At 38.2% G+C, this 21,055-nt stretch overlaps 1 protein-coding gene across 1 annotated transcript in view; it reads right to left on the reverse strand.

The window, feature by feature from the left end:
- The window catches only part of RAPH1 (Ras association (RalGDS/AF-6) and pleckstrin homology domains 1), a 96,621-nt gene that overhangs the window by 16,509 nt on the left and 59,057 nt on the right, over positions 1-21,055 (reverse strand). The window contains 3 exon segments of the mRNA XM_072875333.1: positions 1,499-1,620; positions 5,947-6,106; positions 7,450-7,527. Coding sequence (XP_072731434.1) covers positions 1,499-1,620; positions 5,947-6,106; positions 7,450-7,527 — 360 coding nt within the window.

Raw genomic sequence — 21,055 nt, forward strand, 5'->3', positions numbered from 1 at the left:
ATCAGCCCATATCTTAAGTAACAGCCTCAAACAATATTGTCCTGGCTTTCCACAAAACAAACAGCTGCCTGGTACAATGTGTCCAGAAATAAAAATACTATGAACTTGAAAATCCCACGAAAAAAATATTTAAAAAACCTGAGATCTTTAAACTTGTTACATACTGCCATTATTTATGTGTTCAAGGAAGCACACACTGAAGCAATGTACTTCCTTCCACCTTGCCCTGACAGTTTTGCTGAATAAAAATATTTATTTTTCATGAAGAATTATGAAATACTCCTTATCTTCTTAAAAGGAACCTAACTATGCAGAGGTACTGTATCTTATTAAATAAGAAGTTTTGTAGTCTCCTTCAGCTTGGAAAGGACTGGGACAATGAAAATCTTCCTCTTCCTAATCCCTAGCTCTTATACTGGGAAAAAAAAATAATTCACAAACTTTAGCCAGTTCAGTATTTTAAACCAAGGAGAAATATTGGTTTTATGCTGGTACCTCATTCTTGTTGACAGTGTCTACCGTATGTACTGATAGTAAACATATCAACAACATGCTTTTAAAAAGAATTCAGAGTTTGGTTGCTTCATCTCAAAGCACTTGAATAAGACCTGGTTTTCAATTCTTGCTTTAAAAAAAATAAAATCAAGTACACTGATGGTGTCTCAAAGGATGAGCATGCAAAACTGGTACTCAGTTTAAATCCAAGAAATTACCACATAGATTATTTTTATATCTGTATGGCATCTATGACCCCCAAAAGGGAATACATTAGGTAAGAGTTAAGAGACAGATCAAGTGATATTATATCCAGTTCTTTTCAATTCCAATTCTTCAAAGAGCCACCTTCTGCTTTTCTGTTTCTTTTCCTCCACTCCCTTACAATACAGATCTGCTGCCAGATATCAAATCTGTAGCTACCACTTGAGAGAAGAGAGGCCTTTGAGGCCATTTGAGAGCGAAGAGGGACCTTTCGTTTCCTGAACAGGGAACAGGAAACAGGTGAATAGAGGCAGATCCCAGCTTCCACAGGGAGCGACACATACTCTCTTCTCTTCACTTGCCATTTGACCGTGGAGTAGCTATTCTCTTAGATTTTCTCTCCCCCTTCTTGCCAGCAATGTAAGAATGCACAGTGGAGAGGCATTACTATTAGCAATATCTGTCAACATCTTTCTTGCATATTTACGTATTTGAACAGCACTAAGTATTGGTGTAAAAAGCCATGAAACTGCTTCCCTTCATCTTCATTAAAATTACCCACAAACACATTACCAAACAGATTGCTTCAGCTCATGGTTTTCTGCTAGGGACTTGATTTTGTGCCAACCACAATGTGGATGTACATGGTGCCGAAATGCAAAGTTGCCTGGCATTTTAATACATATGCAAGTATCATAATAAAAGTATGGAAATGAATGCTACCAAAAAAAGTAAGGAACTGCAATCAGACCCGCATGGGTGCATGCACACATGCGTTTAACATGAATCTCAGCCTTACCTGGGGATTCTTGAAAAGTGCGTATTTCTCTATACGTTCCACAAACATTAGTTTGTTTTGACTATCTCTTGTCCAGTTCAGAAGATTTTCAACTAAATTTTCATGATCTTCAAATATCCTTTCTGCAGCAGTAACAAGAGAGCAAATACATTTGAATCTGTCACATTTTGTGATAGAAACTACTCTGTAGTCACATCTGGGAGACAAGGCATATATGTAGAGAAAATAGAGTTCAAGCTCTACTAAAATGGGAAGTTTACACTAAGAAACTAAAAGAACTTAGTCAACTTTCAGACATGCCTGGTTTAATTTTACACATACACTCACTCAACACCCTCACTTCCGTCTCTTCAGACTTATAGTTCAATCAATATATGAAGTGTTTTTTGGTTTTTTACCTGACAAAGCCTACCATCCAAGATGAACACAGCAGACTCAAATGATGACATTTCAAATGTTATGAGTACAAATAAGAAGGTTATCACATTTATATGTACCCTGGTCCACACAATCCCTTGAGGAATTTATTAGGCAGCTTTTTCAGCACAAAATTTGTTTCTACATCCCCAATCACTATCAAAGTAGTATCAAAAAGTATCAAAACCAGTAACAGACAATGATCAGAGGGAAAACAAAATGCTTCTGAAATGCAGAATACCCATGGTTAGTGGGGGTATTGTAGAAGAAGTCTGAAAACTGACACTGTCCATTTCTTACAATCTATCTTGCTGAGTAAATGATTTATCAACAATGGCTTTGACTTTCCGTTCAAATAGTTATCACTAGTACAAGATACTGAAAATGAGCAAAAGAGAAGAGAGGAAGAAAAAAGAGGAAAATTTACTGAAATGGTAGCAAAATATCTGAAAACCCTATTCTAAAATAAATAAGGAAGAATACATCTTTGGGAAACCACTAGACCAACTTTCTCCTCCTTTCTAAGACACTGAAGTAGAATCTTGCTTTCTGCAATTTGTTCCCTCTTTGCATAGGCCACACAGTGGCATTTCAGCAAATTATTTCTTTCAGAATCCTTTGGGACTTGCTTGACCTTTCAATTGCATCTGAAAGCAGAACATTTTTTTTTCCACAAAATCAATTACACCACATTTTTACAGAAAGTATATGGCACTGATCACATCCAGACCTAGGAGCTATCACTAATGAAGACTGAGATGACAGATGACATCTCAGCATCTTTAGTAATTAAGAATACTAAGCAGAGTGAATGCAACAAAATGTCATCTGTAGGAAATCAATTAAGTTTTGAGATGACAACACAGCATAACTGAGTTCTCAGTGAGATCTTTCTAGGAAGCTTTCGAGTTACAACTCACGACTTCCATCAAGCTTTATCAGCAACACAGCAATACTGCCTTCCAAAAAAGTAAAAAAGGTGTTACCTAGCAGAAGAACAGAACAAAAACAAACAACTTCAGAGGACTGTGATACAAAAGCTCAAATCTCACTGCAGCCTCATTAGTGAAACTGGATAGCTTTCAAAACATATCAACTGTTATTACAAGAAGAACAATAACTGAACTGAAACACGAAACAACTTATTCACTGAGTGTATATGTACCTATAGTATGTAAAACTGCATATAATGCAATGGTCCTATTATTAAACATATTCTCTAAAATTAAAACATTGTAACACACAGATACTTCATAGATATACTCTGCTCTAACTAAAAAAATGAAAACAACCTTTGTCCCAACCAAAAGAAACCTTCCAGAGTTGTTTCTGTTACAAACTTGCAGTGTAAAACTCAGCAAAGCATTTCATTCTGCATTCTAGAAATAGTATCACTGAGTTCTTCTGAAAATACATATAAAGCTCCTGGTTAAACCATTAGATAGTAACAGGTGGCCTTCTACTTCAAGTACATGTACCTAAATCAAACTGCTCAAAACCTAGTTAACCTCACTGTCATGGTTTAACCCCAGTCAGCAACTAAGCCCCACACAGCCGCTTGCTCACCCTTCCCCCTCCCGATGGGATGGAGGAGAGAATCGGAAGAGCACAAGTAAGAAAACTCGTGGGCTGAGATAAGAACAGTTTAATAACTGAAATACAATAATAACAACAACAGTAATACTGCTTTGTAGTAATAATACTTTGTAATGAAAAGGAAAATAACAAGAGAGGGGGAGAAAGAGGAACAAAACCCAGGAAAAACAAAAAATACAAGTGATGCAACTGCTCACCACCCACCAACTGACGCCCAGCCCGTCCCTGAGCAGCGATCACCACCCCCCGGCCAACTCCCCCCAGCTTTATATACTGAGCATGAGGCCATATGGTATGGAATAGCCCTTTGGCCAGTTGGGGTCAGCTGTCCTGGCTGTGCCCCCTCCCAGCTTCTTGTGCACCTGGCAGAGCATGGGGAGCTGAAAAGTCCTTACTAAATCCAAAACACAGCACTACACCAGCTACTAGGGAGAAAATGAACTCTATCCCAGCCGAAACCAGGACACCACACACATTTGAAGCAGACCACATAAAATGCAAAGACAATCAGGAACTCCACAGGCCTCATGTCTTTCTCTGCAGTTTGTTAGCTTAAAGCTTGCACTGCATTTTATTGAACTCAGCAATTAATGAGTGATCCACTGACAAGACAACATGGTAAAATACACTGTGAAGGTACATAGGTCTTCTGTGTCTCGCTAAAGGAAAATACTATAATAAAGGAGTTCCTTCCTCTTACATAGGCGTTGCCAGAAAAAATGTTTCAAAAGATGAACCACTGGCAAAATAATACCATACAATACACAATAGTACATAGGGTGAGGGCTTTGTTGTACTCATTTTTTTGATCTGTTTCTCAAGTTCCAGTATAAAATATATGAATCAAACAGGCTGCATTTTGGATTGTCTCTTAAAAAAACACGTATGTGAAATCTATGAAAAACTACCTAGCAGTTGCCCTGCCAAGGAGCAAGGAAAGTCAAACAGAAAAATGAAAGAGGAAACTGAATTCTACCCTCTTGCATCTCTCTTAGATTTACCATGTTGTAGTCTGAATTTTAAATTCTGTAATTATAACAGATGTTGTTCTTTAGCTTGAAACTGTTTCAATACAGCAGTCAAATTCTGTCATTCCCAGTATGTCACTGAGCCCATACAGTAGGGCATGCATATACTTGCAAAACACCCAACAACAAGAGAGATTTGTTAACCTTGGTTTCATTTCAAAATAATCTTAATTCAGTCACACTGTTAATTTGGATAAATATCAGTTTATCTTTCCATCTGCAGCCTACCTCTTTGTTTCTAACAGAAGCTGAAAATATTTTTTCCAGTATTTTTTTCCTTTATTTTTTCCAGGTTGCACAGTGAATGGAAGCGTCTTATGAAAGCAAATCTAGGATGGGAAAGTCCTCTGGTTGAGCCTTGAGCTCCGGATCCTGCTACCTACACATTCCGAGATTTTTCAGTGATAGAAACTGAAAACTATTGCAGAACTAATAAGGTTATTTATTCATACTATTCTCATTGGTAAAATGTTACAGAATTACACCTTTGGATTTTTATATACCTAATTTGGATTTACATAGACTTTGTACAAATTCTTTCTGGTTTCAAAATTGGGCAACTTTTAAGATTACATTTATTAAAATTTTAAGATTTTGAGCCTAGTAAGATGTTATTTTTCATATGAAAGGTAGAAGATTCAAAGGATACCTTGTCACCCTACAATGGCCTTTTTTGTCTAACAATAAGCAAAGTTAACGTGCTACACTGCTTGAAATAGAACAGGTTTCACCAAATGAGAGAGGAAATATTAATTTGCATTTTAATTTGAAATCAAGACATTTGGGCTCAGTTCTTGGCTTTTCTTTAGTCAATGCATAAGGTGCTTAACAGCTCTTTGATGTAATTCTTCTCTGATAATGGGGATTAATAATATTGTTTTTCTATCATTTTCCCCCTTTTTTTCCATTCAGATGCTATATCCTTTGGCTAAATGAACAACTTACATTGTGGTATGTGCAATACGGCGCAAAGGAGCTTTAACTGCCCTTAGAGCCATATTGCTAATTGCATTAAAATATTTAACAGAAAAAAATGTAGACAGCTTTCTGTAAATAAGTTATTAGAATCAGTACAAAACACTATTTACAAAGAGGAAGATGCACAGTAAGTTTTTTATCCCTTACCTCTTTCTTCTATGAGGAACACATCAAAACCAAGAGGCTCAGTGACTAGACATTAGTAAAATTCCTATATCACACCTTAGAATTTAGACATGCTTTTAATATGAAAGATGAAAACATTTCCAGATCATTCTGAAGCGTCATTCATGAGCTTTATTACACTACATGAACGAACAGGATGATGAACATTACGAAGACAAGGATTTACATCATTCTGAGGACATAGATATAGAAAAGTATTACATCAATAGATAAGAATTATAAATGCTTATAATTATTACTTACCCATTTGCAATTCAGAGATGGTTTCCACCAATGACCAGTCTAAACTGTAACCACAATGTGATTTGTCCATCAGATTGTCTAATACTTGTCTCACTGTCTGCCTCTCGTCCACCATCATTGTTTTTGAGCTGTCATCAGACATATGGACTCTGATCACCAACTATTAAGCAGAAAATGACAAAAACAAGAAGAAGGATTAATTTCCCACATTTCAAATAAAAACACATTTCTTAAGATCTTGTTTCTTTTTCTAAGATTTTGTTAAAATAGCATAAATATTTAGTTCAATCAAAACACTCCCTCAAACGTAAAAAGCCATAAATGATGGTTAGATATTCATGTCACGGACACTTAACAAGATACTGTTCTCCTTCAGTATAAGAGGATAAACATAAATGTCTTCCCAATACAATGACAACGTGCTTTAGTTGTGTGTTAAGGAGGAAAAAAAAAATCCCTCCTGCCAAAGTGTTCTGTTCTGATTAATAGTGTCGTTGTGACAATTTGTCTCACATATCTAGGTGGAACAAACATAGATATAGAGTTCTGCACAACCTTATATAGAATCAGAATTTTTCAGATTTGCAATTCAAGCTTTCTGCCTGTGTCCTCCATATTGTCCAAAAATGCTGATTATGTAAACAGTATACTTATACTAAATCTTCTGTGGAGTATGAAACATCACTGCAAAAGAAATCTTTTAAAACACAATAGCTTTTCATAGGCACCTTAAAGAGGTCACTGTCCAGAAAGAAAAAAATGTAGCCATTTTTTTAACCAATCAAAAAACTTAGGCAATAGATTCCTCTTGCCAGTCATCACACTTCGTTTTTTACACCTTGTTCAGCTTGAAAACTTAAAACATACTACACTGCAATACACTGGTTGGCTTGTTAATTCCCATCTTTCAGCCAGGACAGTTTTTCAGCTTTTGACATATAAATACTAAATATAAAAGGCGTTTTAAGCTACTGAAAAACTCCAAACGTAAAGTAAGAATGCTAAATTTCAAGGGAACACTTTGTATTCTTTGATAGTGCATCAAGTAATGTCAGTAGACTTTCTCCACTTGGTAACCCCTGTCTGTAGTCTGGAATGCTTGTATTCCACTTATCACTGGAAAATCCTGCTATGCATAATGGGGAGGGGTCTGTAAAGAACACAGACCCAAATTTTAAATGTGTGACTGCTTCATACACAAAGGCAATCTCAGGAGGCTGGACCTTCATTTCAGCTCTGGGTGAAAGTTGGCAAGGCCTTCTCAATGTGCACTAGCTGCAAAATAAGCTGTTCCTTAAGAAAAAAATAATGTTATTCCATATGCTAGGATTTTCTTGATTAGGTCCAGTCTAGATGAGAAAGTACATTATCACTCATGGTGAGAACACTACAGTGTTCCTATTTTATTTAGGGCAACTTAAGGGTAATAGACACAAATGAGAAGAATTTTGCCTGCATTTTCCAGGTGAATAAGTATCTTATAAACGAGTATAAATAACTTACCTTTTTCACTTGTGCCTCTTTTATCTTCTCTAATGCAACCCTAATCTTCTCAGCTTTGAGTTTAGCAGCCTGTTCCTCCTAGGGGGACACAACACAGAATTCCAGTTAACACAAACTTCAGTCTGGTTTTAGTGGATTTAATTTTGAGGCTACCATGCTCTAAAACATGAACTGAAATGCTGATTTACCCGCCTATAAATCCACAACTATTTCTTAGTGATGATGAAGACTATTATTTTGTAAGACAGAAAGTGTTACTCTATATATCTAACATTTAGAAATACAACTACCATTATCTCCAAAAGAACATACCAGAGGTATATATTTTGTATAGACACATTTGGCATTTCTCTGTTCTTCCATATTGTAAGTAGCCTTGTGCATTGGTACCAAATATTTTAGCATATCATGTATTTACAGTCACAGATTTGGACAATACATATTCAACAAGAGTGTACAATTGAGTACACCCAATAGATTTTTGGTTGATCAACATAAAACATAAATAGCACACTGAGAAATATCAGAATCTAACAGGACACAGAAAGTATGGAAAACAAAGCCTATAAATACGATTCCACACTATGTGCATTGGTTTGGGAGATTTTAAACTATTAAATCTCTTTGCAGTAAGTAAATAGCTTGAACACTCCCTTCATCTTTACTAAATCTAGGCCGTATTTCTCCTCGCTTTAAGTATTTTAAGACACATAAAGCAAATGAGCATTCTTTTCTTTGATGCTCTTCTAAGTAATCTATTTTTGTTACAACTGGAAATACATTAAAAATTCAGGTAATTTAAATCTCTTCTATCTGCTGATGCTGATAAAGAAATATGTATATTGTAAGATTAGCAATACTGTTTTATAATTTCTGGAGATTATTGGTATTTCTGTTGAAAGTGGATTTGAAATACACAGCTAAACAAGCAACCACTCTTTTTAAGATGCCATATGCAGGTTTCAGATTTTAGAAATCTTAAATTGTGGATGTTCATTGTGGCCAATATCTAAAAGCATCATAATTATTTAAAAATCTCTAGGACAATAAACAGACATATTAAATAAACAAACAAACAAATCCCCTCCAAAATATTCAATCTCCTTAGAAAAGAAAAATTAAGATTTTTCTCAGATCAAGAGTAGCACAGCCCATCATGACAACACTCAACATGCCATAGACATTTAGTTCTGCATTGGTTTCTTGTACGAATGCAATTTGTGGTTTATTTCATCATGTATTTAGATGGTTCCTTTCTTGTAAAAGTCAAGATTCAGCTACCCTGAAATCCACAGAGTTTAAGTTTTCCACTTCTCAGTGAATTACTAATAATCCTACCAACTGCTAAAGGATATTCCCTATGCTACTTATTGTACTCTTAACAGCTTTTGCTCCCTCACACCTGTGACCGTGCTATGCACCAGAAAAAACATCAGCTAGACAGGACAATAGGCTGCCTTGTGAGACGCATAATTCTTTTCAATAAAATGAACCAGTAAGTTGACACAAGCAGAAATAATGTGAGCTTGAAACATCATCTAGGAACTCAATTACCTAGGAACATAGATTTTTATTAGTCTACAGGGAACTATGGCTTTTTATTCACCATAACGATGGTGTCATATAGCTTAGAAAGATTAAATCAGATTAGCATTCTAATAAAAACAAACAGTGCCATGATACCTAGAATCATTTAAATGTAAAGCACACCTAGAATTCTAAAAGATTCTTCTTCTTCCTTAACATTAACCATTTCCATCTGTAAAAATAAATTATTACTAAAAACCAAGGCTTTAAATACTTGTAAGTTTCTAAAAGTGATGCTATGCACCTGTGCATTATGACATCAGCAAGACCAAAAGACTTTTTATTTTATCATACATTTGGAGAAACTGTAATTTATGGTTTAAAAAAGTTGCACATGAACACAACCATAAACCTTTATTGCTGTACAAAGGCTGACAGCACATTTGGCTTTGCTCTTTGCTGAAGTCAAGCAGCACAATTTTCCACCCCATTTCACTGTACACCTGTGCAATGCAACTATCTATGGCAAACCCCAGCAGGAGAACTTTACAGCCACAGGCACAGGCAGCAACAAGAGAGCAAGCAACACGGAATCAGCTGGGGGCCTCTCATATACCTGCGCCAACACAGCTAAAGTACCTTTGTTGATCTCAAAGTTTATAATCCATCATTCCCTTAAATGCTTTTAAAAATAAATAAATATGCAATCCAAAAAAGATCTTGAGGATTTACTATTTTAACGCCTACCAATTACTTTTCATTTCCCACTCAATTTTAATGTGGGTCCAGAGATCAGGATTTCTTATACTTTACTAGAGTTTAACAAAGTCAGTTGAAATTTAAACAAAAATCCAGAATTATGAATATAAAAATAAGAACTGGTTTCAACCAGCAACAAATTATAAAAAGAGGTCTGAATCTACTTACTGGAAATGCACAGAGAAAAAGGAAGCAAGAATTAGAAATTTCTGAAAGCACATAGTAGTCAAGGATTTTAAGTTATTCAAGTTTTGCTTTATAGTTAGTGCTCAGGCCACTGTTGCATCATTGCTGATGTGACAAATGATGCTTCACTGGAGCAGGAGGAAGGACTATGTATTTTGATTCCTTAATAAAATAATTTATTTAACTACAGAATTCTTCAAAAGTCACAACAATTTATTCTATTTCTCTCCTAATGGCCCAAGAAAACAGCCATCCACATCCCCTCCCCATCAAAGCCACCCCAAAACTGCAATCAGACACAAACACAGGCTCTCTCCTCCCCCGTACATGGAACCACGACAACTCCTCAATGGGAGGAAAAGCATATGCAATCCATCAGCTTGTACTAAGCTAACAACATTTTTCATTGCAACTGAGAGAGGTAACAGGTGGCAAATTGTCCTGGTTTCAGCCGAGATAGAGTTAATTTTCTTTATAGTGGCTGGTATGGGGCTATGTTTTGGATTTGTGCTGAAAACAGTGTTGATAATACAGAGATGTTTTAGCTGTTGCTGCACTAGTCAAGGACTTTTCAGCTTCCCATGCTCTGCCAGGTGCACAAGAAGCTGGGAGGGGGCACAGCCAGGATAGTTGATCCAAACTGACCAAAGGGCTATTCCATACCACATGACATCATGCTCAGTATATAAAGCTGAGGAAGAAGAAGGAAGGGGGGAACATTTGGAGTGATGGCATTTGTCTTCCCAAGTAACCACTACACGTGATGGAGCCCTGCTTTCCTGGAGATGGCTGAACACCTGCCTGCCCATGGGAAGTAGTGAAGGAATTCCTTGGTTTGCTTTGCTTGCGTGAGTGGCTTTTGCTTTACCTATTAAACTGTTTTTATCTCAACCCTTGAGTTTTCTTACTTTTACTCTTCTGATTCTCTCCCCCATCCCAGCGGGGGGGAGTGAGCGAGGGGCTGCGTGGTGCTTAGTTGCCAGCTGGGGCTATACCATGACACAAAAATACCTGACTGCAACTGTAAGCTATCCAACACCACAAACTAACAAGGCCAGGACGTACAGTCCAATCGCATCTAACTTAGGTATTTATTTCTCCTTTGCCAGTAAACCCTTCTAGTAACAGTGATGCAAGTTCGACTGCCAAAGGGTCATGAAGATGCACATAAATGGCAGGACTGCTGCCTAGGTCATGGTTTCACAAGTGGCATATACCAGTGTAAATCCCCGAAATAGTTGACGCACCTGCCTCCCTTGCACAGCATTACTTCTCAGTTATAGCAGTCATAGTGCTGCTGTGGCCACGCAGACAATTCAGTCAGGGAGCTGATCTGGCTGAACACAGCAGAAAGATTCAGCAGAATCCACTCCTTGATAAAACTGCCTTTATGGTTACATACATGCTATGGAAAAGCATAAAGGAGATACATACATAAACCCACTGCATAAAACCACAAAACATAAAGGAGTGTCATTTCCACCTCTGACAGGAGAAGGATGTTCTCTTTCAGTAGCAGTACACATCCCTGTAAAATCGCAACATAAATTCCTCACTTTAATGGGACGACTTCAGGACTATTGTTACACTTACATTTTAAAGGTTCGAGCTGAGATTACTTTTGGTTATGGAAAACCACACCTGATTTAAAGAATGCTTGGCAACATACTTATGTTAAGAACTTGTTCATCCAAAATATCCTAACATATTGTGAAATAAAATTGAAAGAGTACACCTCTGCAAAGCAGTGGTCTTAAGTTAATGACTTTTTCTTTGTATTTTTATACCAGAACTCAGTTTTCAATAATTTTAGCCTATAGGAAGGAATACTGGAAAGAATAACCTAAAAAAATCTAAAGCTAAGATTTCCTTAATATAATGACAATGACAGTCTCCTGCCCAAGTTTCCAGTTAAAGATATTCCAGCTGCTATTGGCCTTCTTGGCCACCTGGCACACTGATGGCTCATGTTCAGCTGGCTGTTGACCAACACACACAGGCCCTTTTCTGCCAGGCAGCTTTCCAGCCATTCTTCCCCAAGTCTGTAGCATTGCATGGGGCTATTGAGACCCAAGTGCAGGACCCGGTAGAAAGGCAATCACCTGTTTGCAAGGACTCTCCTTCCTGCAGAGTTTTTATAGAAACAGAGGTTCCTGTTGCCTGAGAACACTGTATTAACATCTCAGTTTGTACCTACTTCCCCAAAATGTCAAGACATCTTTATTAGCCCCATGTTTAATGTGTATCAATCACAACATTAATTACATTAAGTGTTTTCTGTGGGTTGATTTCATATATTACAAAAAAAAAAAAGGAACACTAAAATAAGTGTTTCTGTGATCAGTACTGGAAGGGGAAAGTTGAACGAGTGAATATTAACAGTAATTCTCCTGTATTTCTTGATAAACTCATTTGGACAGGCAGAACACCCCCCCTACCCTAAAAAACAATCTTTGTCAATGGTGGCACAGTCCATTTATAAACAACAAAATTGTGTTTACAGTAGTATTGCATTTCTTCTCAAAATAACCCAGAATAACCTATATCTGAGTAAAGGAGAAAGGGAAACAAGATTTTACTCTTCCAAAGCTCACTAAATGTGAGTGTACAGCAGCCATTTTCCTGGTGAAGGGTCTGTCCTCCCTAATGTAGACTCATCCCACATTTCCTCCTTCTTCCTTCCAAACTCTATATAGAGTTTTCTATACCTCTGGCACATTTCTGACTTATTGTCACCATATTGTACCATGTTAATAAAGATGGAAATGCATGTAAAATAGTAGTATTGTTTTGGGGGTTGTGTCTGAGAATTATTCACCTGAAAAGTTTTTAAATATTACAATGACACTACACAGGGGCAGTGCCATATTTTTCCTTTGTTCTACTTCTGTGCACCATTCACAAATTTTTTGCTGTTAGAAACCTAACTCCAACACAGAAGATGGCTTCTGAATAGAAATTGGAAAGCAGCAATTACATTTAAATGCATCTTAAAGTCACACTGGCCCTTGTCACAAGTTCTTATAGAAGAGACCTTTTCCCCCCACAGTCTATTAGGGCAAAGAAGGAAGGCCAAGAGATAGATGGCAGTTGCTTATGAACTTAAATGCATAATGGCATCTATGAATCTCTCCAGAACTTCCCTTGTGCTTGATCAAAATTACCCAGTACTCAAGCTTTTCACACTCTCCCCAATGATCTTGGGCCATACTACAACATATACTATTTGGCAAAGTGTTAATGCCATAAGTGTGATGCAAATAAATTTCTACAGACAAACCTGGCAGTGCTACTTATTAAAGAGAACCACTGCACAACTTTAACAAGATCAGAATTTTATTTGCTTGTAATATCATTAAACCAACTGGTTGGGAAGAAAATTGCGATGCTAGTGTCTAATCTCAAACTAAAGTTGAGGAAGACAGGATGTAAAACCAGGACCTCAGATACCTCAAAGGATGAAGAAAAGCAAAAGTTAAGTTTGTCCATATCAAAAAAATGTGGATGTCCCTATCTCTGTAAAACCCGTTTTTCCGAATTTTCACAGAATGGCTGAAGTCATCCTGTCCAACTCCCTGGCTCAAGCAGAGCTACCTAGAGCCAGGTGCCCCGGACCATGCCCAGATGGCTTCAGAGTATCTCCAAGGATGGAGACGCCACAACCTCTCTGGGCAACCTGTGGCAGCGCTCAGTCACCCTCACTGTAAAAAAGTGTTTCCTGATGTTCAGACAGAGCCTCCTGTGTTTCAATTTGTGCCGATTGCCTCTGGTCCTGTCACTGGGCACCACTGAAAAGAGCCTGTCTCTGTGCCATCTTCTTTATACCCTCCCTTCAGATATTTATACACATTGATGAGATCCCCTGGAGTCTTCTCTTTGCCAGGCTGAACAGTCCTGGCTCTCAGCCTCTCCTCACAAGAGAGATGCTCTAGTCCCTTCATCATCTTCGTGGCCCTTTGCTGGTCTCTTTTCAGTAGCTCTGTGTATCTCTTGTACTGGGGAGCCCAGAACTGGACATTCTACTCTAGGTGTGGCCTCACCAGTGCTGAGTAGAGGGGAAGGATCACCTCCACCCACCTGATGGCAACACTCCTCCCAGTGCAGCCGAAGATACCATTAGCCACCTTTGCTGCAAGGGCACATTGCTGGCTCATGGTCAACTTGGTGTTCACCAGGACCCCCAGGTCCTTTTCTGCCAAGTTGCTTTCCAGCTGGGTGGTCCCCAGCATGGGCTGGTGCACAGGGTTGTTCCTCCCCAGGTGCAGAACATCACACTTGCTTCTGTTGAACTTTGCAAGACTCCTGTCAGCCCATTTCTCCAGCCTGTCTAGGTCCCTCTGGATGGTAGCACAACCCTCTGACATCACAGCCACTCCTCCCAGTTTGGTGTCATCAGCAAACTTGCTGAGGGCACACTCTGCCCCATCATCCAGATCAGTAATGAAGATGTTAAAGAGGACTGGACCCAGTACTGACCCCTGGGGTACACTGCTAGTTACTGCCCTCCAACTAGACTTGGTGCCACTGATCACCACCCTCTGGGCCCGGACATTCAGCCAGTTTTCTATACCTGTTTTCTATACCAGTCCACCACACTGTCTGCTTATCCAGCCCACACATCAACAGCTTGTCGATGAAGGTTAGCTTGTCTATAGGGTTAGGGCTGAGTGAAAGAGAGCACCTAGAGAGGCCACTGGAGTGGCGCTGGAATTGGGCAGCCAAAGGCAAGCTGGAGCAAAGAGATCAGTGCTGAGGAACAGTTTTTGGTGTTGGCCAGAGGTGGGGAACTTAGTCCAAGCCTGAGCCAGAAATTAGGGTTAGCATTTGCCCCACTATCCACATAATTAATGAAAATGTTGAAAAGTATTGGACCCAGTATTGACCTCTGAGGTGTACCACTGGTTAATGGCCTCCAACTAGACCATGCCATTCTGAAGGTATGCTTCAACGTATGGCAGAATAGAATCTTATCCAGCAGGGACATACATTCTGCTGTCCCCCTAAAAGAATACTCAAACTAGATTTGACAAGCTAGTAGCGATGAAGAAAAACAAAACGCATTTGCAAGGAATTTCACTGGCTCTTTATCCCTTGAAGCATCCATCTGCACTAGATCATCTTCCTGCTTGCCTCTGAATAGGACTTGTCTTGTAACAACCCTAGGCCAGGCTTCTCACTGTGACTACTTAAGGCAAATAATTATAGAATAAAAGGTACTAGATCTGGGACCAGGAAAAAGCAAGAAAGGGAAAGGGGGGGGGGGGGGGAGACGGGGACGACGGGGGACGACACACACGACACGACAGACAGACACGACCAGAACACACAGGAGGGAGAACAGGCCTTAGAAACCACAGTAAGGAAGTTTGAGTGTGGAAAGAAGACTACAACATAACAGATGAGGCACTAGGACTGACTGGTAAGGAGTTTTAGCTGGACAAAAAGCTTGACTGATATGGGGAACAGGGCAGAAACACAGATTTGAGAACACAGGCTGTTTGTCTAACAATGTATCCACAACAACTTATTATAATTCATTCCAAGACAGAGATGACATTAAAACTACACAGGAACATCACAATAATCACAGCAGATTAGTACAAAGCAGCTTGTCGAATAAAAATTTTATATCATAATTTTCAGCATTGCACAAAACCCTGATACTAACGACCTACATCCTTTTTGTGGTTTCCAGGTGTGGCCATCACAACTTCCTCAAAAACTGGCTGTAGGAGGCTGGAGTTTTCAGATCCTGCTTATATGCTTTGCAGATTAGAAATCAACTGCTGTATTTTTAAACTGCATACAAAAAAAATATCTCAAACCGATGCTTCATTCAAGAATGAGGACATATGAATCAGACTGACCTAAGATGCATGAAGCCAACTTCACAACTGATTTACTCAAAGGTCTGAAGGGATTACAATGTGTAGTAACCAAAATCTACAAAACAGGGGAATCAACATTCATAAGAAGAGTATTTGCTTTTCAGGTCAACAAGAAAAAAAGAATGAAGTACTAGGTATTTGGGAAGAGAAGGCATAACACGATTCCTTTCCTCCAGATGCTGACATACATATCTGAAGCATTACATCATTAAATCACTGTCATCTGGCTTCCTGAATGTAGTTTCAGCTTCGCATGCATCAGAATGGTAGAAGAAATGGTATCTTCAAAATGCAGCACAATACATTTCTATTTCCTATTTTCATGTCCTAAACCAGGATATATTTGAGCCCTGAACACTTTCTCAAAATTATTTGTATGTGCTCTCTATTTCACAGCCATAAGCTTAGTTTTCATTATTCATTTGATGGTTTAATTCCAACCCTACAGGGAAACAAGCTTGCAGATTTGACATTAAAGATACATTGCTTTATTTTCAATATTCAGTAACTTACTTCACTGATATGCTTTCCCTTCTTTCTGTTTTCAAAAATAGCGTTTGAATGGTGTGTGAACAGTAACACATGGAATTATGTTTAAAAATGAAGAGACCACCACAATGAATAGATCCGTTTCTGTGCTGAGATCTGCCCTATGCTGCAACAGGAACTGTATTTGTGCATGGTTGTAATGCAAAAGGAATCTAGTCCATGACTAGAATTTTTACAACTAGTTATATTACTGGAGGACAAAAATGGTATTATCTAAGTGTCTCTAGTCTCAATATAAGAGGTAGACAGATCAAAGAAGGGGAAGAATACAAGAAACAATAAGACAATAAGAAATAGTTGACACACCAGAAACACCAGCATAGAGCTGCAACATGATCCTACAGTTAACTGATCTAACACCTTGCTACAATTGCAAGGAAAAGGCCCATTTCTTGGGACTGCTTCTCTCATAGTGGGTCTTATCTAACGTTACAGCAAGCTGAAGAGATCTAAGCAGCAAAGCGGACTTCCCTTTCATCATTTTACTAAAGGTATTTCTCTCTGCAGGAGGTCAGAAGAGAACCAGTAAGTATCTACACCAGGACTGTGTGCTCTGTAGTCAGAAGTACAGGGCACAGCTGTACTGAGACAGTCCTAAGCTGAGCTAACCACAAATATTATCCTCAGAACATCAGCAAGCTCACCATAAGCACCGGACTCAAAGGGCTACAAAGTCTAATAAGCAAGACAAAGATTTCTAAATCCAAACATTTAACTTCAAGAGTCTATTAGAATCACTGATATGAGGCAGTTCATGGTTATATGACACAAAAGACTTAATATTTTATGCATCTTTTTAATTGAAGTTCCATATGCTAACCAACACTCATCCCATATATAAATAACCGGAAGGGAGAATATGAAAACACATGGAGATGAAAGAAAATTATGGTTTCTGTTCGTGCCACAGCCGTTGTTAATCTATTTGCAATCAAGCAAGGTTTGCTGGTTTGGTGGCTCTTTGCTTTGTTGGGTGTGTGTGGGCAAGGAGCTGATGGGGGGAAAGGAAAGAGGTATGGACTTAAATTTTAAGCAAAACAATCACAAGAGCAGAAAATTACTTGGTTTTGAATGTTTATACCCCTCTAGAAGACAGCCTGAAAATTTGCTGTCAAGATGCATGCTGAGCATTTTGAGAAGAATGTTAAGGTATTTAAGAAAAAGCAGTAAACTAGTTCTAAACTTTTACTGGAAAATACAGACAACTTATGCAGAGCAAACATTATCTTTATTGTTTTGAAGTCGCCAAGGTATATTTTGTCACTTTGGGCTTGCCCGAGGTTTCTCCTTTAGAGTGTCTATTTTAGAAAACTAACCCAAGGAGTGGTCTGCAGTAGGTAGTAGCATCAGACATATCTGACACCTCAGCTACTGAACATTCAAAGTTTTCTCAACAACGTGAAGCTGTTATGTTCTTCATCCCCATTTGTTTTTTCATCAAGGAGATCTATAGCTTGCTCCATTCCTCCTACTCTAATTTCAAAAGGAAACACGTATAGAAAATGTAATTCTTAAACTGAACCAGAGAAAGTGAATGGCAATTTGTGCTCTTAGTACATTACTGACCTCTTTCCTGTAAAGAAATTCATTTATAATCAGGATTTGTACATACTTGGCTTATTAGACCACTGTCTTACTAGGATATTCTCCCCACATTATATCAAGACAGCATTCAAAATGTTAAAAAAAAATCCCATTACTTACTACAGTTTATCTTCAATACAGAAAGTGAACTTATTTTAAGGATACTACTGGCTTTTAACAGTAATGAATACTCCCACATATTTTCCACAGTTGTGATCTTTTTTATTTTTTTAAACTAGTGAACGGGAGTAGGAACAAAAGAACTCCTAGCTCAGTACATTTCCTTTTCAGCTAAGGCATTTTACCTGCTGAAATGGCTATTGCGTATTTGCCAAGAACTTGAACACTTTGATAAATCTGCAGAAACAAACAATAAAATTCAGCCTTTAAAAGCACTTTGGACAATCAGGAAAATCACGTAAGTAAATGCACAAGTTCCTGGAAAGGGCAGCGGTGGGAGGAGCATAGCACACACCAAAAGCATTCTTTCTACATAGAAATAGTCACATACAGGTGGAAAGAAGAAGCATCACCTTGGTCAGCAAATGAGAAGGCTTTCCTGCAATGTTTCTCAGAAGGAGGGAGGTTTCCCTGTCCAAATAGGAGTGCTTGTGCAGAAAGAAAGAGAAAGAACATAAGTCAAAAGAAGTCAGTATAGTAATTTTATAGTGACTTGATTACAGAAGATAAAGTAGAGTTTAAGGAAAAAACCCCTACATCTTCACTTTATTTCCCTCCCATAAAAACGTGAACATTCCCAAATACTACAAGTCTAACATACTAGTATAAAAGCAGTTGTAAAAGAGGACCCTATCTTAATCTTCCTCTGTACAAAAGGTCACACAATAGAATGAAGAAAAGTTTTGCTTACCTGCTACAGGTTTCTTTTCTGCAAGAGACAACTTATTTTTATAGACGATTAGAACTATAAAAGAAAACATGCACTTACAATGCTTTTCAAAATCCTGTCCAGTCTTCTAAAACTGAACATTGTACTTCTGTTATGCAAACATAAAGCCACTAAAAACTGGTCATCCTGGAGACAAGGAACTGGTTTCATGCTTTCTACACTGGCTGCTGCTTCCATAGTTAAAGAAAAAAGATGTTACCATAATAATAATCCAAACCTGACTTACAATTAATTTTTTTTTTTTTTAAAAAGGACTTAAGTCTCTCTCCTCTTGTACAGTCCAGATTATATAATCCAAGAAGTTAGAAACAAATCCCCGTATTTCTCTTGGAAGAAAATTAGCAGAAAATATATTTTAATCTGTTTAAAAAGGGGAAGCAAAATCAGTAGCAACCAGTAGAGAAGGACTTCTCAAAAGGCAAAAATCAGTTAAAGACAGTTAACAGAGTAATTATGTTCTCCAGCATCTGCTACAGAGGAACAACAAAATCATCAGCCCACAGGAATTTGCAGAACCACATAGTCACAAGTCTGCTAAGAAAATTAGGCTAATACTGTGGCACTTAACAAGAGCGTTAAGTATATCTATTGTGTACCACGACTGTACTGCAAATTTTGACCCATGTGGCTGCATCTGTCTCAGCCTTATTTGTGTTGTTTGGTCTAATGTTATATAGAACAAGGCATGACAACTCAGCAGCCTACTATACTCTTGTCTAATAATTAGCAGCACAGAATCCCCGTCTCTTCTTCAGAGCCACAATCTGGTATAGTCTCCTGAAAAAAACAAAGAGACCATGTCTACAACTTCATGCAAGGCAATATCAAATAGTTTGGTGAATGCAGTTCCTGCAGGGGGAGTTTACTTGATGTGACTGCCACATGTTGGGATAGGTAATTAAGGATGTCTAGCAGGCTTTAAAAGTTACAGCTCAGAAAAGATTCTACACAGCGTCTGAACTAAAACCTAGCCTCCAGCCTAAGCTCCACCTGGTACTTAGCCACTAATATAGACACAGGTTATGCTACAGACTGAATGAAGATTTTTCTGCCTGCAGATTAATTACCGTCTGTGTGTACATCGTATGTTTTAGAAGCACAGCAGTGCTGCTAGTGACAAATTTTTCACACCTCAAGCACACACGGATGAGAGCATTGTGATGCAGGACCTGGTATAATTAAAAAGGTCTCGTGCATTGTTTACAGTCATACAGAATTCTCAGATTAGACTTCCTGACATACATAATCATATCATTTGGGACTGATAAACTAATTCATTCTGCTTTTTCTACATACACAGGATTTATAGCAACTTCAATGATACTTAAGAAAAGCTATCATTTAAAGAACAGTTCATTTACTCAGCCTGAACAAGCCTGAGGCGATACTAACGCTGCTGGGCTTAACTTGAAGGTAGACTGATCCTCTTTTTATGATTCCTGCTAGGTGCACTTTTACTCCAAATTGTATCTTTTCCTACACAGAAGCTCTAACTTCACACAAAGTCAGTTTAGAATGGTCTCATTACAACGTATTACTACAGAACTTCTGGAATAAAGTGGTTGGCTCAATCCAAACCTCAAAAATATACATAAAAATCCACAGACAAGTTCAAGGAAATTCTTTTAAAGAGCTTCTTGATAGAGTTCTTGTCAGACATCATGGACTACAATTAATATGGATCACTTTTTCTTGGTGAATGGAGCACTACAGTAGAAAGAACATTACAATGTCCGTTTGTAGCCTCTTCCTTAGGGTTTAGCCACCTTCTCTCCTTAGCCTATCAGTCAACAATAGTGTCAGAATAAAGAGGAGATACTGAATCTCTCCTTAAAGGAAACACTATTTGCTGGAGAATATTTCTCCTACAGAGAAGCTCAGGGCAGATCATTTAACCTTCTTCCTATCATTGGTCATTTTGGCTGTTGCTATCTTGCATTTAAGTACAGTGGAACTTTTCTCCACTAAGGTACTTTTATTGTATCCAGAAATGGGAATGCCATATATTTCTTACAAAATAATAACCACTGGAGACTTTGCTAATACTGCTTTCCAGACCTGCAGATAAATATGAAAACAGATAACCACAGGAAAATTATTCTGGAAATCAAGAATGATGGTATTTCATGGGGCAGGTGTTGGTCAGTAAAATGTGAACTAACAGTGTGAGGACAACTACCTATGTGAATTTCAGCTGGAGAGA

This window comes from Ciconia boyciana, chromosome 10 (assembly GCF_034638445.1).
Source record: "Ciconia boyciana chromosome 10, ASM3463844v1, whole genome shotgun sequence".
In the NCBI taxonomy this organism is placed as follows: domain Eukaryota; kingdom Metazoa; phylum Chordata; class Aves; order Ciconiiformes; family Ciconiidae; genus Ciconia; species Ciconia boyciana.